Source organism: Vanellus vanellus (genome assembly GCF_965231255.1).
Source record: "Vanellus vanellus genome assembly, chromosome: 8".
Taxonomy (NCBI): domain Eukaryota; kingdom Metazoa; phylum Chordata; class Aves; order Charadriiformes; family Charadriidae; genus Vanellus; species Vanellus vanellus.
In genome coordinates, this window is record NC_138913.1 from 12,438,239 (window position 1) to 12,465,979 (window position 27,741).

The window sequence follows — 27,741 nt, forward strand, 5'->3', positions numbered from 1 at the left end:
ATGGAGACGGGCGCCACCGCCACCGCGTCCTGGTGAGCGCCGCTGCGGGCCGGGACCGGGCCGGGTCCAGCACCGGCAGCGAGCGGGCAGGGAGTGGGGGGACGGCCCGGTACAGGCCCAGGCGCTGTGCGCAGGGTCTTGCGGCCGCCCCGGGTGGGTAAATCCCGGCGCGGAGGTTGAGGAGGGGCCTGGAAGGGCGAGCGGAGCCGGCGGCGAGAACCGGCTGCGGCGGGAGAAGACGAAGAGCCCTACGAGGGGGCAGCGAGGAGGTGAAGGGCAGCGGTGGGGGCTTCTGCGGTGGACATGGCTCCAGGCCCTGACTGCCTTCCTCCGCTCTCACCTTGAATATGCGAATCATCTTAACATTTATTTTACTCCCGGTATGGCCTCACTGACAGAAAACATGCATTTCTGGGCTCAAATCCCTGTAATGAAGTCTCGCATTCCTGTGTTTTCCTAAATAAGAATAGGTGGAAGCATGCACTTACCCATTTTCCCACATCAGTGTCATTCACTGCCGACTTCTGTCACTTCCCTCACACACCCAGAAACTCAGGTGCGTTTTTAGAGCACTTTAAGTGATTTAGGAACTTACTCCAATACAAAATGTGCCCTGGCTGTCTGCACTTTCACTGTAACTTTGTTCCTAAGTGTCTTAAGCTGCATTTGAATGTGTGCCCAGAGTGCTTTTATGAAAAATTGGATCTCAGGAATGAAATCTACTGTCATCTTGTCACCAGCTGGGCTTGGAGAGCTTGAACCTGGACTAAGGAATTATTTCCTGATCCAGGAGGAGAATTAAGTCTATCTGTACTTTGCTGGGCCAGGGTAGAAGCGCTGAATGCCTTGTGAGCAGAGTTTTTTCTTAGAGGGATGAAATTGTTAGGAAGTAGGAGCAAAGAAGGGATGGAATACTATCAATCCTCCAAATTATTCTGTTGGCTTCTGCAGAAAAGCAAAGCAATACTCAGTAATCTACCCAGTTAAGAGTGTCAAGTGTGTGCTAGGGACCTCTGCTCAGAGAAAGGACACAATCACTACTTTGAGGAGAACAAACTATCTGTCAAAACACTCTGTTTTCCAGCAGTAGAGATGCCACAGCCAATAAATGCTCCCTAAATCTTATCTTTTCCTGTCCCATACAGATTTAGTCCCATATGGGACATACAGCTAAAAGTAGCACCATGTCTTTCATTCCTGCACTCAGTTCTCCTGGTTCTCATCAGTACAGCCTCAGAGAGCGGAAAGTCTTTCTCTACAGTCAGGATGAAAACTAAATTGCATCTCTAAGCCAAAACAAAGATTACCTCAGCTTTTCTTTTATATATATATACCTTTTTTTTTTTCAAATGAGCAACTTATGTTCTAACATTTGTAGTGGTAGGCAGCATTTTGTAAGGCCACAACTACTTTGCTTGCCTAAGAGACCTTTTTTTGGTAAAAACTAAGGCATTTTGGATTTATGGCCCAGCCACTGCTAACGTGCATATTTGGAATCTCTCTTTGCCAGTCATTTGCAAAACAGAGCTAAAGGAGATGTGACATTCTCAGCTTCATATTTTCTCACTGGAATTCATCGGTATCTCCTTAATTGACTAAAAGGAATGCTGCAAAAAATGCTGCCTTTGAAGACATTTTAGTTTGTCAGGCAGCAGGGTGGGAGAAATGTGCATCCAGGGCTCTCACACAGCAGAGGGAGTTGTAATCCCCAAAGGAACAGGAGGCCAGACCTTTTATACAGTTGTTTTAAAAATTATTTCTTGATATGTTTTTCTTTCCCTTTAGATCAGCAGGGAAAGAATGTCAGCCTAAACTCTTGGGGAAGCTGAATCCTTTGCATACCTCTTTTTTTAATTATTATTATTATTATTATTATTATTATTATTATTATTATTATTATTATTATTATTATTATTATTATTATTATTAATAGAGTTTAATGAAGGAGTTAAGCAAAGTGCAATGATTAAGGTTGATGCCAATGGCTGAATCAGGATGGTCTGTGGGCACTGTGTTAAAGCTAAAACCCAGGGAGAGCAGCTCACTATTTGTGGTGTTTGTTAATGCCCCAGATAGCACTTCCCAGTCAACCCAAGCTCAGAGCGTACCGGCTTGGCACATGCACATGCTGAGTGAGTATATGGTTAGAAGAAGAGATATATAGGAGCAAACCAGCAGGCTTTAGAGAAACATTCCAGCTGTGAGCTTTCTTAACACACATTAATATCTTGAGTTAATTCTCTCTCGGACAGAAGCTGCTGATGGCATAGAGGAAAAGCTATTGCATCCTCCTTTGTTTCCAAATAAGTCACTTTTTCCTATGAGAGCTGCAAGTGTTATTTCTTCTTTCAATAATGCTGTTGTAATCATCTGTCAGAGCTCTCCCACAACAAATCTTTTTTCACCATATTTTTAGCATTAGGACTCCACATGTAATAGATTATTCTCATGTTGTTTAGACTCAAAATACGGATCATAGATTCTTAAAAAGATAAAAATGAGTAAAACATTTCAAAAGTATTTTATTAGTGCCTGTTGACTGGAAAGAGACATTGTCTGACTTTCTCTATGCAAAAATACTAAATTTGTGCATCTCCACTTCTATCACTGATTCCAAGTTTGAAAAGAAACGAAAAGTGATGCTTTTCGTTTATTATACAAATTATTAGTTACTTATTTGTTAAAGGTATTATGAGATTCCTATCTCAAGCTGTAGCAATTTTTTTTTTTTTTTATAATTAAAAGAAAGGAGAGAAGAAGTCTCAGAAGTAAAGAGAAGAAATCAGTGTCTTCTTAGTCCTAAGCGACCATCAAAAGCCCTGAACAGTGGGATTAATTAGGTAAGTCAGTATAAATAGTTGAAGGAGGATAGCAAACATATTGATAATATTCAGAATCACTCCTTTGCTGTTATCTTTTCCTGCCGTGATTTAAGCAAGCTTCTTCTTGAACTAATTTAGGGTGCCTATGCCATTATCTTTTCTGAAAGGCTGTTCCATATCTTCATCCATCCAGAAGTTAGAAACCTTATCATAATTTCCTGGCTTAGGGGAAATTACACTCCTTTGACCCTGGACCAGTATTATCCTTTAACTTAAATAGCTCTGTCTCTCCCTGGTATCTACTCTTCATATGTATTCACAGAGAGTAATCACAGTCCTCAATTCTTTTAACCTCTTGTAAAATAGAATTTCTATTTCCATGGTCACCCCGCTAGTCATCTTCTGCCTGTTTTTTAACACAAACGACTAGAAACATGCACCATGCCTTACCTGACGTTTACTAATGCCTTATGCAGCAGCAGTAATACTCCTTTATATCTGCTGAAAATAGCAGTCCTGCTACATCATAGAACTTCGTATTATTCATGGTTCATAACACCGGAGTCATGCCACACCTGAACCCTTTCTGCCACCCTGTGTTCCCAACGTCATAGCAGAAATTCTTGTGAAAACTCTTAATGCAAGACTGTGCACCTGGTAGTCTTGCATTCTGAGTTGCTATTCAGTAATCGAAGAAAAGGGTCTAGGCTGAAAGGAGCAATATTCCAATCTCATTGACTATCCTTGTAGCTGTCACGAAAAAGACTGCCACTCACACAGTAGGCTGTCTAGTTGTAGTCTTATGCATAAGAAAAGCCATGTCCTGTTACAAAGGACAGTACATTTCAAGACGTTGCATTAAACAACTTACCTCAAGAGGCGGGGACATCAAGAAAGAAATGCATAAAATCTAAGTTATTTTTGTTTGGTTTACCTATTATGATACTAATAGACACCTAATAAACCTGCACTGAAGAGTGGCTCACAGTTTTCTGCCTAAGTGGAATTCATTTCATCTTCTCACTGTAAATTAATATATTTTCTTCAACAAAAACAACAAAAAAGGATGAGGACAAATGGTAACAGTTTCAGAGAGGTTATGATAAGTATGCATTTTTTTAAACAATTGTGAAGTTGCTTATGAAAAATCACAGATTTCCAGTGATCCAGAACATACCTGCATTTAAACCTCTTTAATTTTCATTGAATGGTGCCATGTCTTATCCTGTTAATCATGCTAACAGGCATTGTCTGATGTATTTCCTTAGCATGCTTACAGATTGGACTGTAACATTCTGCAGACCTCGAATATGTTTATTCAAAGGTTTTACAGATGGCACAAATCTAGTTGTAGGTATAGCAGCCAAATGAAGATTTTGTTAGTGGATGTTGATACTGCCGTTGCAATGACATTCAGGGTCTCCGTCATCTCAGACTCTAGTTGTGCTAGGTGTTATACAAGAAATAGCTGTTTTGTGGGTATAGAGTTTGGAGGGATTGTCTAACAGCTTACCAAAACATTCAAAATCTCAGAGAATTTTTCCATTGTCATGTATTTTTCTAAATGGACCAATTTAACTTGGATTAATAGTGAATTTCCACCATTCCCTATATGCATTTTCAACATAGTCCATCTGTAAGCAAGGCAAAGGGATGCTTAAGTGTGTATATCAGAGCAGTTTCATATTTGAAATAGAATTTAAAATAAAACAACATGGAATGTTAAAGATAGTTTACTTAGTCCAGATATTGGTTCTTGTCTGACTTTCAACATCTTAAGGTGGTAACAGTTCCTGCTGAGGGGCTTTGGATCATAAAAATGTTAAGGCTACACAGTAATAATGAGGAATGATTTAGAGCACGAAGGTTCGCCATCTGAGATTTTATGAGAGGTGTGGATTTTTTTTTTTATTTTAAGAAGGCACCTTCATTCTATTGTTTCTCAAAGAACAAAGTCTGTCATGAAGCACTGCTCCCCCTTGAACTAAATGATGAAAACACCTCACTCAGTTCATTCCCTTTTCAGCCTGTCTACCCAGATCTGCTGTGGGAGGGACCAGGACCTACTTTGTTTTGTGAAAGCTAAACATTCCCACTGTCCCTGAATGCAGCCATTAGCAGAGAGTGGCTCCTCTTATAAACAGTGTATGAAAGGCTGTAAACAAAGCTAGGGAAGTATATGAAAGGCTGCGAGTAAGGCTATTTCAGGTCCACCTTTAGTTTAAACTGCAGTTACTAACACCATACTGTCTTTCTCATTAGTATCTTTTGTCTTTGTTCCCCTTAGCAAGAGCACAGAGACTAAAGAAATGGAAAAATTCACTCATCTGGAAGCTCTGCTGTTTACTGCCGTGCTGGAGAATTGTGTTGATCAGCTCTCCATCCTTGGATATATCATACCAGTTTTGTATGAAGACAAGACAGACATCAGCCATGTATGTGCCTCTGTCCTTACTCTTTAAAGAAATCTCTTTTGGTTGTCTTGGTTTTATGTCTTCTAGCAGCATTTTTTAAAAATCAACTCAGATATTTTTTATGCAAAGTGCTCCATGACCCTTGGGTGAAGAAACACAATAAAAGTACATGGATGACCAACTTCAATAATTATACTGCAGCATCACTGAGAAGTCTTTGTCAAGACTTTGTGCAAAGGGCCCTACTGACCCAAAATGAGGTTCCTGGGCTTATAATTTTAAAATCATGGTGGTTAGATGACAAGCAAAGGATTAGGGAAAAGGGAAAAAAAAAACTATCTATGTTCTTATACAGATACGCAGCTATTTTAAAAATGAAAGAGAATAGGTTATTTGGAAATACTCAAAACCAGGGTTTGTCCATGCTGAAGTTCCTTTAGTCCCCACAGACAATGAATTAAGAAAGATTCCACTTCAAAATATATTAGTAACTTCCCATTCTTAATGACCATTATTAATTAGTTGATTTCTCAATAGGCAGCATAACTAAGAGGGTTTGGGCAGAGATATAAAGAACAGAGAAGAAGCCCTAATGCTCAGGCAGAGCTTTGTTGCTGTGGAGGAAAAGTGTGATATTTCTGGTCACTGGTAGACATAGGAAACAGGATGGGACCAACCTGAGGGGTAAATGGTTCTGAGTTCTGTTATATATTTTCAGTAACATAGCAGGCTGTTTCCAGTTTAAGCAGGTTTGAAACTCTTATAAGAGGAACTGAAAAAAAGTGTGTGACAAGGATGGAAATAAAAACCGGGATCCGAGTTTTTAGATCTAATGCTGTTGACTCTGTCTAATGTACCGCTTAAAAATTCAAGAGGAAGTTAAATCAATATGGTGTTTTCTACGTGTTTCCTTTCCATACTACCTACTTTTCAAAAAATCCATTGCAAAGCAGCAGAAGCTGGTGTTACTGTAAATTTCAGGGCGCGAACGATACTTAGATTGTGCAATAGAGGGCACTCTTCCCCTTAAAACAGTCCTGTGAGCCAGCCTCACCTGTTTCCAGAGGATGCCTCTCCCTCACAGAGCTGGGTGGGAAACCTCGGTTGTGCCAGCAGCGAAAACACAGAGAAAGAGCATATCTCTAGGACGGTAGGAGTTGTTCTCTTTCAGACACACAGACTCATGTTGATGGACCTGCTAAAGGTACACTTTAATTATAGAGAAAACACCTTAGCTTTTCTCTTCAATCACAGATGCTCATTTTTTCCGAGTCACTTCTTAAAACGCAATTTTTTTCTCAGACTATAAACCCTACCTGTGTTGCTAAAGATGATGTTGTTAAAGAAAGCAAGAAAGAAACAATTTAGAAACAAGAAAATGGTTATAGAGAAGCTACTTGCTAATTTTGGTGCTCTGTAATTTGCTACTCCTCTCTCTTTCTCAGTTTACGTTTGGCTGTTATCATTGGATTTGTAGACAACCTGTATTTGCAAAGCACCCTGGAGCTCTGTCAGCCAAACAAATCAATGACATTTTCAGAAACTGACATCTAAATTTCAATTGATGACATTTTTGAGAGGATTAATTACAGTGTTGTCCAGCACCTCATTGATTTTCCAAATCTGGGACTCTTGTACATTGCTTCACGCAGTGCATCCCCCAGAGGAAAGCAGCCTGTCTATTTGCTGAATTTTGGGCAAAAGACTAGCAAAAGATAAACGTAGATGGTAACACATGCAGTTTACAAACTCCTTGCGCTAACATAGTTATTTGGTAATTGTTAAGTGTGTAAGTCCCTGCTGTTTACAGACAATCCAGTTGCAGCCTGCCTTGAACTTTCCCAGACATTAAATCTATCAGAACATTCATAAAATCTACATATTAAAGCAGTTTCTTTGCCAAAATTAGTTCTTTCTGAAGTACAGCCATCACCAGCAAACTACATAAACCCTATTTTTTCTAATTAACTATGTAATTTTCATTGGTCTGTGTATACTTTGCATGCAATTCATTTAATGTAAATTTAATTGTCCAAAAATTACACGTGTAGTCAACTAGACTCCTTCTGTAGTCAGTGGTGACTCAGGCACTGCCAGAGGCAGATTCATCCCATCTGGAGGTGTCCAAGATACTCAGAATGAAGCAGCCCCTCGCAGTGCCCTGCAGATTGCCCTCACAGACTACAACAGTTTCGCAAACCACTAATGAAGCCTCACTGGACGAGTAACTCCTTGGAAGTACTACTGGCATACACAGTTGCTGCCCTGACCCCTTGTTTTTGCTTTGCCCTCTGTGCTGTGTTGGCACAAACGCGTGTGTGGTTGTGTAGGGATCTGGACAGAGAACTGGTGCTGCTAAAAATAAACTTTTTTTTTTTTTTCCTCCATTTTGCTGGAAAATGTGTCAGCTCAGTGAGTTCTCTAATCCATCTCCCTAAGCAGCAAGGGCGGGGAGTAGGCAGCTATGGACTGAGATGGTGCTGGCAGTGACTGCATTAGCTGGCTTCAGCAGTACTGCTATTAAGTGTTCAGCCAGAGAGATGTCAGTAGGAAGGCAAGAAAATTTTCTCTTTTAATGTCCCAGTGTATACACCTGCATTCTTACCTATAGCATATAAAGCAGAGACATTCCTAGAAGCAACAGGCTCAGCTGATTTTATAGTGCACTTTTGCTTTTCTGGGGCTTTTTCTTTTTTAATAAAATTGTGCATCGCCACAAGATACCTTTCCATGTAGAAGAGAGCTGCTAATATTTTGAATTTCTTCTTTGAATTCATATGATACTTCCTCTGCTGTGACTTTCTCAAAAAAACCCAGCTAAGCAGATAGCTGATGTCTATCACTTTTATTTCCACACATCTCAGCTCTTGCTATAACAATAATATTGCAGGGAAAGGTCACGGTGACAGGCAGTGGGAAATGGCTAAGATGGAGAGAGGCGGAGGGGAAGCAGGCTAACAGCCTTCCAGTACATAACTGCTGCAAAGAAGGAAGGAGTGATTTGCTCTCTGTGCCTCCAGAGACTAGGACAAGAAGCCAGGGATGCAACTACAGCTGAGAAGAAAAAAACTTTCTTATGGTAAAGATTGTTGTGTTGTGCTGGCACTGGTAGGAGGGTGCATAGTCTCCATTGCTGGAGGTCATTGAGAACGTCAGGAATTTCACAGTCTGAAGTGTCATCTCTTGGGGCAGATGAATTCAATTTTGAGGCCTTTTCTAGTATTGTCACTTTAGGACTGCTGATCCCATAAACTGTAATAAGCCTACATTGTGTGCTCAAAATTAACCAAGATACATGTTTCTGCTCTTCTACTCTTTGCAGAATGTAACATATGCTATCAACTGCCCTTAGTATAGCTTCATTCTAGTTTATTAATCTCTCTTCCTCTCATGTAACGTTGCAGAGCTTTTATTTCTACTGCCCAACATGCAAGCACGTCTCTTATTCCCTTTTAGACTGGCAGCCAGGAAATTAAAGAAATCATAGAGACCCAGAAGGAGCTGGACATTAACTCCCAAGAGCTTATGTCAGCAAGGCAAGGGAGTGGGGAAACAGTTACCTCCATGTCTCTGAAAAGCATCGAACACAAGCAGCACCTGGGGAAAACTGAAGAACTAAAAAGTACTCATCGTCTTTCCAATAGGGCCATGAAACACAGTGCTCTGTCTGTAGAGAATCTCAGAAAAATTCAGGCCGATAGGTGAGTGAAACACAAATATGGTGACTGTAAGGGATGCTCAGAGCTGCAAAGTTCTCAATCTATCTCTTGACAGCAAAAATACAAGCTTCCTGCTCTCCCACTGCTTGTGTACCTCAGTCTTGGTCTGGAAGGAGAGCAGTGGGGTCTAGCTTCACAGGCCATTTAGTTCTGGCCTTTGCTTGCCTCTGGATGCCAAGCAACGATAATCAGTTTATTTTGAATGGAGTTGCACAATGTTACCCAGTTGATAATGGTTGCTTGGCTGGAAGTCATGCCAGGTACTAGCCAGTGCTGATGTTCTGGTATCTGGAGTCAGGTTTCTCTAACAGATATGTACAGGCAAAGTGGGATCTCAGCATTGTCTCATGAGCTCAATTATTCCGCAGGGTACACAGAGCCTCTATGGCAGCTACAGCCATTCCCCTTTATAGAACAGATAATGTATAAAGACCAAATAATTTATTTTTTAAAAAAATAAATTTTATTTCTGCACCTAATCCAGTGCATTGATTTGCAGAAATACCAGCGGCCTTTGGTTTAAAAGACAGACTGGGGAGCTGAGCATTCAGTATGCATTTTTCTGCATTCTGGCTTTTGTCCTTTAACGTTATTTCAACAAATGGCTTAAGGAAGATCCTAACACAAATGAGGGTAATGCAGCTAATGAAATGCACCATGAAATTCAATAAACTGGACAAGCCCATGTATTTGTTAAGATCAGCTTAGGGCTTTACTGGGATATTTTGGCACCCATAGACACACTTGTCTGCTTCCCCAGGTCTCATTTTCCAAGATCCACCTGTCTGTCATTACTACTGCAGGCCAGCAGCCTTCTTCCTAATGGCAGCACAGTCCGGCACTGCATGGATACGTTTGTACCTCTTTGCTGTTTCCTAGAGTAGCATTCAGGGCAGCATTTTTAAATTATAAACTTCAACCAACTCCTAAGACAGAGTTCTCCAGATGTACAAGAAGCAGATACCACGGGAGAAGCACTCCTGAGTATGATAGGACATAAGAACAGAAATGGAATCTTATATTTCCTTACCTTTTTAGCTGTAAGCAATAATGGCTAAAGGTGCCAGACTGTAGTACCAGCACCTATAAATTACTCTTGTGTTCTTTTTCTGCCTGGCAGGCAGTATGCAAGTGATGTAATTACAGTTACTATGAAAAAGATGCAGGAATCGGGAACATTTAATAGCCTAACAGAAGCTAATGAGAGAGAGAAGGAAAAAAAGAGCAAGTTTCATGACATCCTAACCAGGTCAGTGTTGTGTTCAGTACTTCCCTGCTTACCTGCTGAAAGTCGAAGCCCATTCTTGCTCAGTACATACTAAAAAGGAAAAAGCCCTCCAAGTACAGAAAGGATTCTGCTTTTTCAAATTGAACTATTTTGTCTGCTTTACAAACTGCAATTCTTCCTCCTTCAGAAATAAATAACTGATGGTTCTGATACTGATCTGAGCTAGGAATTGCCTGAGCTTTGACCACAGTGGACACCAGTCAGTGTCTGCATTAATGCAAATGCTACCCCATATCAATTAAAACATAATGTGATGTAGGAGCTCCCTGATCTTTAACTCTTGTCCCCAGTGAAAGCCAGAGCAGCAGAGAATCTGTTCAAACCAGGGCCAGCAACATATGGTCTTTAGGTTATGTGATGCCCAGGAGAATCTGCTCTGACCCATATGCTAATATGTTCCCTTTTCCCAGTAGCAGCAAGGGGCTAGCACAGATGGTGGCAGAGGCGGTTGTCTTATTTAAGGCTAATCCACCAGCCGCTGCACTATAGATCCTCTTCTGTCCCAAATCTTACAGAGTACAGATTTGTTATCATCTCAACTCAAAATGGTGATTCCTTAGCTCAAACTTCTGTGCGCTAGAGGTTTGGAGTTTTTTTTAGCATGGGAAGCTCTGGTTCAATCCCAAGCCTGTCAGAGAGAATAGCAGTCAGAGAAGCATTTGACTATTTTAAAGCTACTTTTTCTATGCAGTAGCTCAGGCCTATCATTCAGAGTAGACAGCAAAGCTGCTGTAAGTCATGATTTGTCATGAGTCCAACCTACCGGAACAGTTCTGGTGTGGCTCAGGGGTCTGCCTCTGGGAAGTCCCCAGCTTCCAGTGAAATGTGCGATTCCAAGCACAAAACCTGACTCTTCCACTGTCTAAAACCAAGGGATTTATTGTTTATCCATGGAAGAGACAGAAAGCAAAAATGAAAGCAGCAATTGCTTGTGGAGTAACTATCCAATACTGGAAGGTGGAAAGGAGCAGACAAATTATAATTGGAAAGACATAATCCTTTTTATTCCTGCCACTATGTTGTCTGTTCTACTATACGTTCTTTTCATGGAATGAACTTCATCTGTCTTTCAATATAATATATACTCACCTGTTTTTTTGTCAATATACTAGTCTGAAAGCAGCCTGCAGTAAGACTGGAATGCCTTATCAGGAGCTTTTGTTCATCGTGATCACCCAGCTAAGGACTCTTGAAAACTAAATGCATGTTTGATTGTAAGGTTGGGATATGGTATGAAGTCTCAGGTACCAACTGTAGTATTTACTGGCTTTAAATCACATCATATGCATAAAAACTTAGAAAAGCACTCCAAGTGAAATAAGATAATAAAACCTAAACGAAACATATCTGTTTTGTTTTAAACAGGTAAACACCTTTCTAGCTTTTGGCCTTCACTCATATCCCTTCGTGGATCTCAGAACCTGAGGCAGTGTTTTCTGAAAGATTTTGTCTGTTATAAAAAAAACATTCTCCATACATATAACAAAACTTACACAATTTGGCACTGTCTACTGATTAGGCATGCTTCTGCACAGAATCAGGGAGATTTTTGCCTGAAATGCAGAAACTGTGGCTGAATTACAGGCATCATGCCTCTCTGCTATAGGAATCACATCATCCTCAAGTCCCCTCCAGGCTTTCAACAAGACCATCCCCTGTTTTCTGGCTCATTCTCCCTTTCGTTCCCATCCTCCTTGCTCAGTCTGTGCACTTCTTCTCTCAGGATTTACTTACCAAGTCACCAGGTTTGGTGAGAAGTCTCTGTTTCTGACTTGCAGAAGTGCTGCCTCCCTGGGGCTCAGAGCGAAGAGATGAATGCCTTTTTTGCTACTTAGCCACGGGAAGCAGCTTGTCTTCTCCTGGTCTGAAGGAGCAGGCCAAGCTTTTGTGTGCACTTCAAGTTCAGCTGCTAGAAACTCATTATGTGAGCAGGGTAAGCGGGGCAGCGCTCAGCTAGGTGCCACACTGTATCAGGAGACAGAAAGATCCCATTTAGGTAAACAGCTCTTGTCTTTCTTGATATATTCAAGTGATTGTATTTTCCCATTTTTCTTCAGGGAGGAGGAAGGAAAAAAAGAGGTAAAGTCACTCGAGAAACAGCTGCAAGATGTCAAGAAACAAACTGAAATAGAACTTCAGGTGAGATCACTTAGCACTGGGCATCACGCCAGGGGGAAAGCCTGCTAGCAAGCTCGCCTCTGCTGCCCAGGAACTAGCACTCAGATGAGAGGACATGTGGCATATATAGTGATCCATCATTTAGGAATATAGAAGCAGAATAACTGCAATAAAGATTTGTATTCTGAAAAAGCCTGTTAATGACTTTAAGACCAAAGTCCAATGGTTTTCAAGTGGTAGCTCAAAATGCTCATAAGCATGAGAGACTATGATCAAATTAGAATAACCCCAAAACACTGCTGGGAGTGGCAAAGCATGGACATCTGCCATCAGTAAGGAAAAGGTTATCTGCAGATAGCTGTATCTAGGGTTCTGTCATGCTTACTCACGCAGATGTGACACCTGGCACAGAACAAAGTGTGACAATGAGGGAGAAAGACAGACACCTGACATAGGGGCATGTCATTTTTCTACTTTAAATTTTGTTTGGAGAAAATGTCATTATTTTAATCTTTTTCTAGGCTTCCAGAGATTAGAAAATCCCAAACGTGGGAGTCCTATACAAGGGCAGATCAATGTTACTGCACATACACTGTCAACTTGATCTATCTGGAAAGCTTCAGCCCTTCTGTCTGCAGCATGCAAATACTGTGGGCATGCACAGTAAATCTGGGGCATTCTGGAAATGTCAGACTTGCTACACAGTACAGATCAATTGAATGGCATATCACAGGTCACTTTGATGCTCACCAGACAGCTCAGACTTGATGCTCATGCATGCTTTAGAGCAAAAGCACATAGAGTTCTGTGCAGAAACACGGAAGCGTAGCCTAGCCTTGCTGAGGCAGGAAAGAGTGTGTGATAGAAAACAAACAAAAGGCAGGGAGGTTCAGAGCTATACAAGGACTGGAAGAAGGAACAAGAATCTGATGCTTGGTTCAGTACTGAGCAAGAGGACAGCAAAGGCATCTGAGGAAAGAATTGGTATCACTGAATTTTGTCTTTGGACAAAAGTGTGGACAGTAATCAAGCCAAGATACAGTTTTCTGCAGAGAGGAATTCTAAGCCACTGACATGCTGGTGAAGTACAGTTTATAGAACATGAAGGTTTTGTGTTGGCAGCCTGGATGCATGTACAGTGGAAAGTTTAATTGTAAATACAGGATGGTTGTGAGAACATGAAGGATCTATTTGCACTGGTAGCATATGCAGCTATCTGTAACTGATGAAACGCCAGAAGTCCAGGGAGACATTAGAACAGCAGAGAAGCAAGCAGGAACGTACAAGATGGGAAAATTCATTTAGGTCAGTACTCATCTACCAGCAGAGATCCTGGAAATGCATAATGTACACTGGGAAGTGTAGCAGGATGAAAACACTGGAAAAAAACTGTGGATGTAACAGAGGAGAAAGAAGAGGAGTCACTGCAGGAAGCGGAAAGTTAGTATGTTAGGAGACAAACCAAGAAAGAATAGTTGTGGGAACTAAAAGAGGAATGCAGGATGAACTTTTTTTTTTCCCTACAGATTTGAATAGTACATCTAAAGGATGTAGAGGTCAGCACCAGGACTGAAAAGGGGAGCTGTATACCTCAATATAGACTTACTTACTGCCACTGGAAATGGCATGGGAGCCTATTTCCAGGCCCTATGAGACAATCCAAAAGTCCCTTGGCATCTGTGTGGCAGTTAAATGAAATAAGCTGGATAGTTTGTCAGGCTCAGAGACTGTAAGTTGTCCATTTGCTTATGTACATTGTCCCTTCTCAGCCAGATTCTGATGGCTCCTAGGAAGCTCCTGTTCTCCTACTCCCCAAGTTAGTGAATATGATGAGGTAGTTCTCCTTCTGTGTAGCACTCCTCAAACCTCACAGTGTCTGTGCACACAATATACATACCCGGTTCTGGTTTAATGCTTTCCCAGGGACTGGTGTATAGGGGACTGCAATCATCCTGTCTCACACTAGCAGCAATGTCCTGGCACTGTGTAGTCAGGCTGGGCACTTCTCTGTGTCCTTCCCTGCACCTCTCCTACCTCTTGTAGTCATAAGAAGGTGCGTAGTTCCTATGCTGAGAAGGTGGTCTTGTCTGTGTTCTTTCAGTACCTTCTGCTAATTCAGTTCTCGCTTTTTGCATCATCAAGTGGGATCTGCACTCATCTGGGATTTTGGTTTTATATTTCCAGCTTAAAAGTCCTTTTCTGAGCTTCCTTATAGTTTCAGCTTTGATAACAAATCAAAGACAAGACTACTTTCAAGTATTGCTTTCCTCCTGTGCCAAAAATAATGGTGTCTCACAGTGTCTCCCAAGGGAGAATAATTTCTATTCGCTTCATATGGGATTTTCCCATAGGCAGTTTTACAGACACTTGCATGATTTGTCACCTTGCCAACTAATTAAAAACAAAAATACAGCTTGCTGATTTTGGAGTACTTTGAACAATAATAATGCACAGACCTGTAGACAAAAGCCGACATGGTTGTCTCCAGTCTAGTGGGTGAGAAAACAAAAGCGAGCAAATCTAATCATGGAACCAGAAAAACATGGTCTTTGCTTCACGTATATTGTCTGCGTATTTGTATTTTCAGCCTTGCTACCTCATAATGAGATGCTAATTAATGCTGCATTACCCTGCTCAGCTCATTTTTCTTTCTAATGGAACACAAATCGAGTGCTAAATGCTCTTATTTCTTTTTCTTTTTTTTTTTTTCTTTTTTTTTCCTCTTGGAAAAAAACTGATGTCTCTAAAGGAGCTGAAATATCAGTCTGGTTTTGCTCTTACCCCTCTGTGCAGGAGCATCACCAATAGCTCGAGTTTGGCCGCAGGAGTTCGGTTTGCTGCTGCAGTGTCCATTTTCTAGCTTGTACAAAAATACTCACTTTCTCTGGTTTCCTGAACAAGTCATGGCAGTCTATACAGATTTTGAAACAAGTTAATATTGTACAGGATTATATAGTTTAACATAAAAATTTAGGAAACGTAAACTTTAGGATTCCTGCATTGCTATTCACCTTCAGGACACTTTATGTCCTGTAGTTTTGTGGTATACTTATGCCATACGTGTGTGTAAATCATAGTATAATTTTGCAACAAGCAGTAATATTGCAAGCTACCTACCTGACAGAAAACGAAGATGTTGGACCATGGTACCAGTGAAAACAGGTCCGCAACTTTTATTCTTTGTGGGCATTCATAACACACTCAACTCCGCTGTACCAGTGCACCACTTGGTAGTGCTTTTAGTAGTGCGACTAAAATCTGTCATGTTTCTTCCCTTATCCTCTCCCAGGAGGACAAATGCATCAAGGACATGTTCTGGTGGAATGTTTTAAACATATATACACACACACTGGTGCATGTTTCTACTGGAGAAATGCACCAGGTGACTTAAGTAGAAGGCACAAGGTTTGTGATGGTCCCAAGCTCCTGGGTGACTTCATTCCACTGCTTGCAGAGCCCCAAGTCAGCTCAGCAGGGCCTGGAGCTGGTACACTAGATCCAAACCTGGCTCCAGAGAAACAGGACTTTGGACAAGAGCGCTGCTCCTTCTGTGCTGGTCTGCGCCTTCTGCCAGCAAACTGCCCCTCACACAGCTCGCTCCCGCAGTTGTCAGGATTGGAGGTGAACTAGCGGAGGGGCTGCAGAAGCTGTTATGTCAAAGCTGGGTGACCTTCCAGGCCTGCTGTCCTTTCGGCTGAGGCATTTCTCGGGGTGTGCAGCATGGGGATGTTGTGGCAGCTGGGACAGAGATGCTGGCTACGGCCTTATTGACATGCCTGTAGGACTGCATGTTGCGGTTTCAGGGGGAGCGAGTCTGGGCTGCGGCAGGTGTGTAGATCTAAGCATATCTCCAGGCTTTGCAAGCTGAGATAGCGCAGCTGCCAGTGGACAGACTTGAGCTCGTACGCAGTCGGTGTGGAAGCAAGGAGGCAGGCAGCAGGGCACTCTGCCGGCACGCTCGCTGCCTGCACGGAGCATGGCGCCCGTTCCCCGGCCCCCTTCCAAGCGCCTGCCAAATGGTGGGTGTGCTGCTGGCGGCAGGGGGTTTGTGTGACTGCTGGAGAAATTCCTCATGCTGTTCACTCCTGTTTGCTATTTTTGTAACCAGCTGTATTTTAAGTGACTGTAAATACTAATTGCTGTGGGAGAGCTGAGAGATCTAGGTGGCACTTGCAAGAGAGATAAATCAAGTAAATGAAAACACAGGAGTGCGCATACCCTCTCCAGCTAAGCGCAGTTGCTTTTGCAGCCAAATGGCATCTGTGGGACAGACTCCTATGGCACCGGATAACAGCAGCAGACAGGCCTCTGAGCTGATGTCTGCGAGCTGAGAGATCAGAGAAAATCGGCTTGTTTACCTGCTTGTGAAGCAGACTGGCTCTTGACAACTATTTCCTGGGTTTTGATCTTGGTCTCTGCCAGTTTTGTGATAGTTTTGGACACATGAGGTATGATTTTGCATCTTTGGTTTGGCAGATGCAACGCTGAAGTCATCCCAAACAAGCAGCTCAGAGGTCTACTGCAATAACTATGAAAGCGCTCTGTGTCCTGGCTGGGACCTTTGCTATGACAAACCAGAATGAATAAGTATTAACTCACTTTCCCAGTGCCTGTCCCTGAAGTTCAGGGAACAGCATACAGAACTACATCTACAGGTGGTGCCCACAGTTTGTGGGCATTTACTACTGCCTTTACTACCTGCGACCAAATAGCAAATGTGCCCCAGTTCTGCAGCGCCAGGTCCATCAACTGGGCTCCAGTAGCTGCCCACATGCCTGCTGCCAACTTTCCCTCTCCGAGCAAATGTGCTGCTGTAAACCACCAGTGGGGTTTTGCATTTCACTTCCCGTCTGCTTTGGATTGTGTAACCAAGCCCCCAGACTCCCCACCTCTAACAAAGATGTTTTACAACACCACAGACCAAATCCAAACCACAAACATGCCATACAACAAAGAAAACAAACAGAGCAGATGGGACCCTGTCCCAGCTGAGGCCTGGGGCGCTGGAATCAAAAGCACTTTTTCCTCTGCTTTACTAAAATATGAAATGAAAAAGAAAATAATCTGGTGAAGTGTTCATGCTCTGCCCCACCTTTCTAATATCCGAGTACTTTGTAACCTAGGCTGAACCCTTATTTTCTGACCTGTTTGCAGATCCTTAGCAGATAGGCAGTAACACACTGCCATCAGCACTGCTTGGCTTTGCTGTGCCGCAGCACCACAAAAAATCAGTGTTTTTCATTAGCACCTCCCCAGTCTCTCTGCCAGCCCCTCAAATTGAACACGACTGTACCATGATACAGGAAGAGAATCTCAAAATAAGTGGTACAGTCACCTCCCATGTCTACTGACCCCACACAACCCCTCCCAATGCCAACCAAAATTTCACACCAGGGAAAACAAAGGCCATTACCAGAAACCTTAATAGGGCACAAATAGGTCATGTCTGTAGCTGTCTTCAGTCATATGATGATATGGCTGTAAAATACTATCTGATGTTGGAAACCTTCAAAAAAATTTGAATGCATGACTTTTAAACCCACAAAACAGCATCAGCCAAGACCCCTAATTTTCTTGAGCCTTATAAATATACTTTACTCTTCCTAACTATGTCCGACAAGGGGTGGAGAGGGAAGAATTTTCCTTTTAACTGTTCCAAACTCTTCTTATAAAGAAACCTTTTCCAAATGAGTCATGCTGCATAGGCTTTTAAACGCAGCATTATTGAGCTGGCTTCTTCCTGTGGCATTTTTCCATGTTTACACAGCTAAGGAATGCGAGGGTGCTTCAGAGACAAGATATGTGGGCTTCAAAACATTTAAATGCCAGCACTTTGGTATTTCATCTTCAGCTGCAAGGTTTGGCTGATGAATGTCAGACCTGTCATGGCATGGCAGAAAAGCAAAAGGAAAGGCTGTAATGGAGCAATCAGGCGCCAAACCAGAGGCATTAAGGTTGATCATGCATAATTGCAAGCAGACTTTGATGACCTTTTTAACTCTTAATACAAAAGTCTAGAGTTTTTAATTTTACAGGCAGTTCTTCCAAGTTCCAACACCAGATTAATGAATTTTTATCTGTTACTCAAATAAATTCATTAAAAAGGAGCAAACAAAACAACAATCCCAAATCAAGCAAATGCACTTTTTGCCTCCTGAGCACACTCCAGAAGCTGGACAAACAGGGCACGATGGCTCAGGATTCTTGCCCATGGGGGAGCTCCTGGGGAACATATTTCCCCCCGGAAAGCTCAGTTCCATTGCAAAACAGGGCATGGGGAGAGGCTGGGAACTCATTGCCAGCTTTTCCTTGGCCCTTCTTACTCATCCTGGGTGTACACTTTTACAACAAAGCGGGCACCATCTGCCTGCTAAGATTTCAAGAAAGAACTGTTTAAACATACGAGCAAGTCAAGATTAGATTTTCACCTGTTCTTAAGATTGTGTTTATACAGTTGCTGCATAACTAGAAAAAAAATGAGTCCAAGGAATAGAGTATGCATCAGGAAATCAAACTTTGGGGTATGTGGGGCTGAGGCATTATCTTCCTTGTACAGATGCTCACTCATTGAGATGGCCTAATCCAAAAGGTTAGTAAAGCCTAACTTTCAGCAGTTGGAGTTATTGGGCTTCTTTCATGCTTATAACAAGCACACCTGAATGCATTCCTGGACCAGAGGCCAGAAGGTCTGGCTTCTTGTCCCACTCTGTTCATCACTCCACCCTCTCCAGAAATAATCACTCCTCGCTGGTGGGTTTATTGCCTTCTGTATGGCTTACAAACCAAACCTCCCTTTGAAACAGAGGTTGAAATGGGGCAACATTCAGGGAAAGTGAATAGCCTGTAGCCTTTTCTCTTCTGAGTTCATCAAGGAGTGGAGAGATGAAGAAACAGTGCGCTGACCTCAGTCTCCAGGCTTGCTTTTTTGTGCTGCTTCTCTCTCCTCCACTAGAACCGAGATGATAAGATTGCCTACCTCAAAGACAAGCTCCAAGAGATGAAGGCCAAAATTAACATGGAGACCTGCTACATGAAGAAAAGCACAGACCTCCAGGTCCACCAAACCCAGAAGAAGTGCAGCAATGCAGAGAATGTCCTGGACGAGGAAATTCAGGTAAGCCCTTCCCCACGGCCCCTACTGGAAGGCATCTCCAGCTAGTAAGGAAAGAGTCCTCCCTCTCTTTCCGGATGCCCTTTCTGTTCTCCATCAGTCACCAACACCACTGTTTAAACTGGAACAAGAAACTCATCCAGGTTAGAAATCTATCTCTTGCACTGCTTCTCTGTATGGTCCTGCAAACAGCAACGGCACGGCTGGCATGGCTGCAGGAGACTGGCTGGAGGCAGGGACTGCTTAAACTAATACCATTGTCAGAGAAGCATGCCCGTAACTATGTCCAAAGGGTGCAGTTACAAAGCTATTTAGCAACACAAGCAATCCCAGTATTGCCCACAGCACATTATGCTGATAGAGCTGTTTGTGCGGCCATAAGGTGAACTGGACTAGAAAACTGTTCTGGGCTTGCAAGCATTTTTTATTATTTTTTTTTGACTGATCAAGGTCTAATCTAGTTGTCCCTTTCTCACGGATGGCCCAGGGGCAAGGACTGCCTCAGTTAGTTTTGTCACTGGGAAAAACATGCGTGGACTACATAGACAGCTCCTCCACACTTGCTCACCAGCTCGGCTTTCAGCAGCACGTGTGTGCACACACGCATGCACTGATATGGCCTCTCACGTTTTCTCTCTGCACCGATCACAGAAGTTGAGGAGCAAAACTGATGAGGAGATTCGAGTCCACACGGAGATTGAAAATTTCCTCAGGCAACAACATGAGGTAAATGTGACTTTCTGCTAATGCTTAGAATAGCAACTGATAAACATTATATCATCAATTAGTGCCTAAAGAAAAACAGTTATAGCTCTTCCAAACTTACCAGGTTCATGATTGCTGCTGTTTGATTGACTAGTTATCCACAAGTCTTAATTAACCCAGATCTCCCAGACTTGGGATTTGCTACATTTGGATACATTTCCTTAAAATTAGACTTCAGGTAATGATTGGCATTATTTATTCAGGTGTTACCTCTTTTTCCTCCCTTAGATAGTTGTTACTTATTCAGCTAATTGAATTTTATTTAGACCTTCCTGGGCAGTAGCTGGAGCTCCCAGTAGCCCAGTGAAGGGTGCTACTGCACAGAGGGCAACAGTTTCACAGACACGTATGTTGCACGGAGGGGGCACTAAAAAGGAAACGGCAAACAAACTGCCAGCCTAGTTTTGCTTTGTCTTAATTTGAGCAAGAATCAGGGTTGGATAATTGCTAACTCATGATTATTGTACCCATTTTCAGCAGCAAACATCCATGAATGTCCTTGTGCTGTTGATCGAGAGGTTCAGAGCTTTCCTATCATCAACAGCAGTGCCCATTCTGGTGAATAGCACTGAAAAGCATCTCATAAACTGTATGACTGCAGAGTACCTAACATCGCTGCCAGTACGAAATTTAACTGAAGATAATAAATTTAAAAATATATAATTTGAGTGCAAAAAAGTGCTGTATCTTATGAGAAATTAAATAGTGCCCTCTACATCCCGGAGCCTTAGTCTGACCAATGCTTCATAGTGAGGGGACTTTCCAAGTACAAGCTGCAGACCTCTACCAGAAAGCAAAGTGCAAACCTCTCTGTACTCAGCCAGCAGCTGGTGGCTTTATAGGGGCCCACAGAGAAGAGGATGACCATGGCCTCCATCTCCCTTGTGCGTCCAGCTGTGATGCCATAATGAGATTGATGCTTTTCCTCAGATTATTTTTCCATGCAAGCAATCATAGTTGTTGCTATGGAGAAGTTAGTCATGAATGGGAGGAAGTCATCTGGGTGACTGTTTCAGCAGCACCTGCCCTCCTATTCATGAATGAGACAAAGCCAAGTTCACAACCTGAAATAGTGTAAAGTGCTGTCCCTTGAGACCTTATTCCCGGTGCGCTGAGATTATTCCAGAAAGCTGGTAGGTAGTCAAGCAAAGGATAAAAGCTTTCTCACTGCCAAATTCTGTTTCTTAACCCCCCTCCCTCTGTATACACACAAAGGATGGATTCTGGTTGTTGCTACACCAGGATTGACTGCACAAAACTACCCTCCAGTGCTTCTCCATTCTTCATGCACCTCTGAAAGCTCAGCCTGGTCTCTCTTCATCACCAGTCCAGAGCTGCGGCTTCTGTGATGAACCCCCACTGAGGGGCCTGCAGGCCACCAGTACTATATCACTAGTCCTAAGGGTTTGACCCTTTCAAAATGAGAAGGAAACATTCACTGTGCAAAATTTATGGGACTACTACCACCATCCTGACAGCAGGCCACATAATATTAGCAAACCTTTCTCCTGTACACTCTTTGTACTATGCTGAGCACCGCTCTATCCCCATGCAGAAAGTGGAAGAGAAGCTGGAATACTGGGTGGACAAGTATGAAAATGACATAGATGCTAAAGACGAAGAACTGGATGCCCTAAAAGCATTAAAGGCAAACAACTTGGAAGTGCTGCAGAGACTTGCCACAGAGGTAAGACATCAGCAGCATCTCAGTGCTTAGCCATGCAAAACTGCATCCTGGCTTTTTCCTACTCTGGTTCACATAAGGAACCAGGACTATGGAAAAAAATGTCAGTAATCTTGAGGTATAGGGTGCGATTATAAGCACTGGTCCTGGGAAGGCAGGGACTGAGTAGTCATCTTCTATTTGCCACCTGTGACATTAAGGAGGGATGATGTTTCCCGTATGGCTATTTTCAAATACCAGCAAGTACTCGGAGCTATTGACAGCCTTTGTGAAGGGCAAAGACACCCGTATGTCTCACCTTAGTTTGTTGCCACAGTCTGCACAAATCTGCTCCTTTTAGCAACATCTGGGTGTGCCAGGCTGAGACTGGAAAAGGCAGCTCCATCCCTTCCTGCAGACACACAGTACTGTTATAAGGGAACTGATTCCAGTTAAAACCATTCCTGCTCCACATTGGTTTCTTGGTTAACTGCTGGGCTCTCATCCCAGCTATGCAGGCACAGCAGAGCAGGTAGCACAGGGCAGAGAGAAGTGTCTAGAAAAAGGGGTGCTTTAAAGCCAGAAGGAATGAACTTGTAATCATTCCTTATTGTCACTGGATTTGAGATGATGGGACTGAGTTAGATGTTTCTCTGCTTGTGGGCTCATTTTTCACTCTGTACACTGTCATCTCAGTGTCCCAAGTGCATTTGTACGTCATCTGCTGCCTAGCCTCGGGGAGCACGGCTCCTTCCCACCACCATCTGTTGCCTGAGACGCCATCAGACAGCCATTTTACAGCACAGGATCAGAGGGTTAATTACACCCAGGCCGTGAGAGGTTTCACTTTGGCAGCAGCTCTCAGTGCCTCAGGACTGACAATGGTAATGAGCACTATTTGCCATCTGGATTCAGGGAAGATCAAATAAAGGATGTGGGGGAGGAAGGTCCACGCTTACACATTACCCTTGGGCTGCCGGGGACGTCCTTGGTGCACAGGGTGGGCACCGTGACCCACGGGACAGAGCAGCCCCAGTGGGGCTGTGAAAAGTGTGTAGCAAGGATGAGGCCAGAGGAGAAGACTCCTTGTACCAGGGTCCAGGTGAGCCCTGCCCTGCTGCTGGGCAGAGTGAGCCTAGAAGGTTGGCCCTACAGTTTATGGGATGTGTTTTTCCCACGGCTGTTGCCGCCCCTGTGCTATCTTGCAGTGCTGGATGTTTGAGAAAACCATCATCACTGACCGGGCAGAAAAGGAGGCTAAAAGAAGACAACTAGAGCAGGATGCCCTGGAGCTGAAGAGCATCCTGAAGGTAAAGGGGAGTAAAGCTGCGGCGGTGCCGTTCCATCAGCAAGTGGCAGTTAATCATTTGCACCACAGACTTTGTTTGGGCAGAAAACGGCCTGAGAAAGTTGCCTGGTGTGGGGTGGCACAAGCAAAGGACACAGAAAGCCTGTCCCTTTCTTCTGGGGCAGACACAAAGCCAGCAGCTAGCTGCAGGTTTGAGAAGGGATCAAAGGGCACAAGCTAGTCTCCTCAAATGATCTGGGGCCGTGCTCCTTACTCCAGCCCCACTGCATGGGGGGGATACAGGGAGGGTCGCGGGGCAGTTCCCCTGCTCATCTCCTTGCCACCAGCAACAGATGCCCTCAGCCCAGACACAGATACCTTCACCATAACCAACACAGGCCCAACTGCTGCTGCGTGGGCCGGGGATTCCCTCCTGCAACTGGAGAGATGCTGTGGGTCATTGAGCTGTACCAGATACTCCAGCAAGTGATTTCCCCTAAGACCTCTCTCGCTCTGCCTCTTGCTTCCAGCTGCAGGCCTGGTGGAAAGGTACAATGGTCCGCAGAAACCTTGGCCCCTACCAGGCCCTCAGGAAGATTCGGGAGAAACAGCTATCAAAGCAGACAGAAAAAGGGCAGAAGGAAAAATATGGAGCAAAGAAAAAGACACGATAAGTAAAGAAACCTGGCTCCAGGGCTGTTGCTGGGCAGGGCACTGTGGTTGGACGGTCTATCTGTCTGACAGCACAAAATAAACCATGTTACAGAGCTCAGGCTATTCTGGAGAACATTGTTCATTACAGACACAGTTAAGGTGAAGCTGCAGTAACTCTTACGATCTTGATGCTGCCCTTGTACAGCAGAGACACAGTTTCTCCAGTAGAAAAGGGATTTGCATCAAAGCAGTGAGAAACGCTGTATCCCCAAAGTGCTTTATGCAAACGTGACAGCTAGCGGGAGGTAATCCTGTTAACAGCCCCGTAACTCACCAGCATGGGACGCTCTGCACTGAGGACAGCCTCTGCAGACCCCAAAGCACTGGCCGTGGCTGCAGCACTGGTGTTTGCTGTGGCTCCGAGTAAGGCAGGGAGGCCAAGTCACCCACATCTGGGCTCAAGCAGCACTCTGCCTGCTGTCAGTGCTGGCATTGGGACGGCAGAGAGAAAACTGCTGACAGTTTGCAGTGTAAACACAAGGGCAGTCAAAGCACAGAGGTTTCCATTCCCACAGTCCTGCAAAACGTCAGCACGTAGACAGAACAGCTCCAAATACCTTCCAACCGAGGGAAGCAACAATGGAAAAAGACAGCCGGCTGCACTGCCTGCAGGAGCTGGTCTGTCAACAGCCATACCCACCACTGTCTCTGCGCAGCGAGATGAGGCAGCGGGCAGGGAGCGAAGCTGCTGGGGAGCAGCGTGCATTTTTAATCAAGAGGGGATCCCTCTCTCCTAACACGACTGTCAATCGCATGTGGGTCTGTGCACAAAGCAGAATTAGCCCCATGGGTGAGCTGGCTGCTTTCTGACACTCCCATGCAGGAGAGCGAGCTCAAACCATACAAAGCCTGCCGTGCTCTTTGTGACCAGCCCCTGATGGCCCCGTCCAAACATCCTCGTGCCCAGGCTGAACCGGGCCAAAAGCACTACAAGTTCAAGTGAGATGATGGAAATCACGAGCAGAGAGCTTTTAGCTCAGAACTCCCTCAGAATGGGAGGAGAGGGGCTGGTGCCCGATGATCAGGCAGTGCCGATTGTCAAGGGAGCACTTAAATTTCAGACACTCCAGACAAACTTGCAATAGAAGTATTGGAATTACCGCTGGAGCACTGCCACTTACTTGAAACCAGGACGTGTTCCCGCTTTCCGTGGTCCCCACATGGTGGTAAGGACAGGGATCGCTCCAGTCCGATGCTGGCAGGAGCTGAGCCAGGACTGTGCTCACACCCCTGTCTGCACCGCAGCTCCCTGTCGCAGGAGGCACCGAAGGGTAACCATGGGAGTTATGTTCCTAATTTAACTCTTCTTTTTCATGCGCTGCTGACTTGGTACATTTCATTTAGGACTAGTATTTTCCATATGTGGTGGGTGTTAACAGGTGACATGTTTGGGTGGAAGGAATTAAGTTTGATTGTAAACTCCTCTGAGGTTTTGAGCTAAGGAAAAAGTGGGATAGAATGGAGGGGTGGGAGATCTCCACTGTTCATATCAAACTCTAGACACACATTAGTTGTACAACCAAACAACTGAAATCTGAAGCACGGCATCGGCTGGGCTCTGCTTGCTTTGCAGCAGAGAACAATATACAACGTAATTCTGAAAAATCCTCCACATCCAGGGATTCTGCCAAGGCTGGGCATCCCTTCAAGCCCCAGTTCCCGACACCAGTAGGAAGTTAACACACTGCACTGGATCATGAAATAATTCAAAACTTCCATTTCAGTGACCAGTGACCAAAGAGAAAAAACCAAAAAAAAACCCCACCCAAAGCATAAATTGCAGGGGCACAGCAAAGTTTGCTTCCAAAACCAGGAAGCTCTGTGTCTGTGTGTACAGGGGAAGCGGTGCTTTTTATTTCAAAAATGAAATAATAATAATAATAAAAAAAGCAACAGTAGAATTGGGTTTGCTATTCCAGTCAGATGGGGGGTGCTGAAATGTTGCTTCCCAACACAAGCATCCTGACCACTGGGTCACAGTGTGACAGGGCCAACACTTTTTAACCTGACCAAACCTCCCGAGCTTACTCTTCCCAGATAAGAAGAGCGGGCTCTTCCCTGGGGACCGTGGCCAGGCTGCCATCCATCCGCCCACTTCCTCCTGGCCTCCTCTGCTGCACCGGCCTGCCCCAGCAGCGCTGCTCTCCTTACGAGCCTTACCTTGCTCCGTCAGGAACCACAGTGGGTTTCTGTTTCTTGGCTGTACGGCTGCCAAGTAAACAGGCTGAGTGCATTCAGTGGTGGAAGCAGAGAGGTGTCCCAAACCTCAGCGCTTTTGAGGAACTTTGCCAGGGTTGGCACTGCTTGTTTTTTTCCAGCTATAGATAGATGGGATCAAAGTGCACATCCATACCTTCTGCAGGGAAAACCAGAAATCACAAGCCCTTTGGAGAAACCGGTTTCCAGAGGGGTAAATGGAGAAGAAAGGCTGGAGACTGAGAAGCTGGTTAGAAGGAGGCTTTAAGACGGAGGGACAGAAATGCTCACCCGGGGAGAGCTGGGCAGCCCTGACAAAGACTCCCCAGTGACTGGTGGAGTCACCAGGAGGTCAATAAAGGGTGCTGCAGCAGCTCGGTGAGCAGGGAACAGTACCATAGGGGTACACAGCATGTGCAAAGTAGGGAGGGTTTGTGCATCTCTGACAATTTCTAGACCTTTTTTTTTAAAAAAAAACAAAAAAACCAAAAAACTAGCTATGAGGAGGGAAGAAAAGAGGAGCAAACATTTTGGATAATAAGAACAAACCTTTCAAATGCTGCAGGGGCACGAAGCCAGGGTGCAAGTTTTACAGATCAAACCCAAGACAGAATAAAACCAAGCAAAAGATAAGAATGGTAAGGAGCACCAGTACTGGCAGCAGCAAACTGCCCAAACTTAGACATTTTACTTTGAGAAGGGTAAAAAAAAAAGGGGGGGGTGGGGTGGGGAGGGAGGAGCAAAGGATCCTGTACAAAATCACTGCTTCTCAGTGTCTGGGGAAGGTTAAAAATATCCCCAAGAAAAAGCTTCTTATGTGGCTGCAGAATGTGGGTAAAAATGCTGGATTTTTTCTATTCTGGTTAACTACGAAAACTAGAGAAACAAACCAGGTCCACTAACTGCCAACTGTGACAATGGGGAAGGGGAATCAACACCCAACAGAGGATGGATGTGACATTCGTTGATGCAACAGAAAAACAGCAGGAAGAATACTATAATTCATGTAAGTTTTAAAACTTTATTTCAAATTACCCATGGTTTCCTCTCATATTATTGATGTGCTAGAAGTTCACGCTGCTGGCAGAATACAGGCAATTTAAAATAAAGTATACAATATTCAGACACATTTATATGTAACAGACTTAGAAATTATGGAATGTATTTACAGACATACAGCATGGGATGAAGCTTTAAAATCCTTTACTCTATTAATTACACGTTTACACTGTTTTCAGAAATAACAAAATTAGATCGCTTTGTAAAACACCATCATATCTATACAAAAGAAGTTTTTAGATGTCCAAATTCACCTTAAAAGTCCTCTGTTTCTAAAACACTTTTTTCAAAGAACCATTTATAGTCATAAAAGGGTAAAAATACCATTTGCCATTGTGTCACACCAAGAGGTGTTCTCGGCGCTGTAAGAAGTTGTCTCTGATTTATTTTAAGCAGGCCACCGAGGTCGGGGCCTTTACAAAAGCCTCCCCCTTTGCAAGGGGGAAGACCCAAACTGCGGCTGTTTTGCCCTGACCACGCAATGCCATCAGGGCCTGCCGAGCGCCCGTGCTGCTCCATCGTGAGTGCGTACCCTTGCTGAGCCTCAAACGCTGCTCAGCGCTGGACATGGTTTGGGGAAGGAT

The 27,741-nt window shown here is 43.9% G+C and overlaps 1 protein-coding gene across 1 annotated transcript; it reads left to right on the plus strand.

Moving 5' to 3' along the window:
* DRC9 (dynein regulatory complex subunit 9) lies at positions 1 to 23,862 on the plus strand (the record flags this gene model as incomplete). The annotated part of the gene is made up of 10 exons (XM_082487125.1): positions 1 to 32; positions 5,110 to 5,257; positions 8,693 to 8,937; positions 10,076 to 10,204; positions 12,301 to 12,382; positions 19,314 to 19,475; positions 20,124 to 20,198; positions 21,793 to 21,924; positions 23,109 to 23,210; positions 23,719 to 23,862. The coding sequence occupies 10 exons, from the start codon at positions 1 to 3 to the stop codon at positions 23,860 to 23,862; spliced, it is 1,251 nt and encodes a 416-aa protein (XP_082343251.1).
* Between the last annotated feature and the right edge of the window lie 3,879 nt (positions 23,863 to 27,741).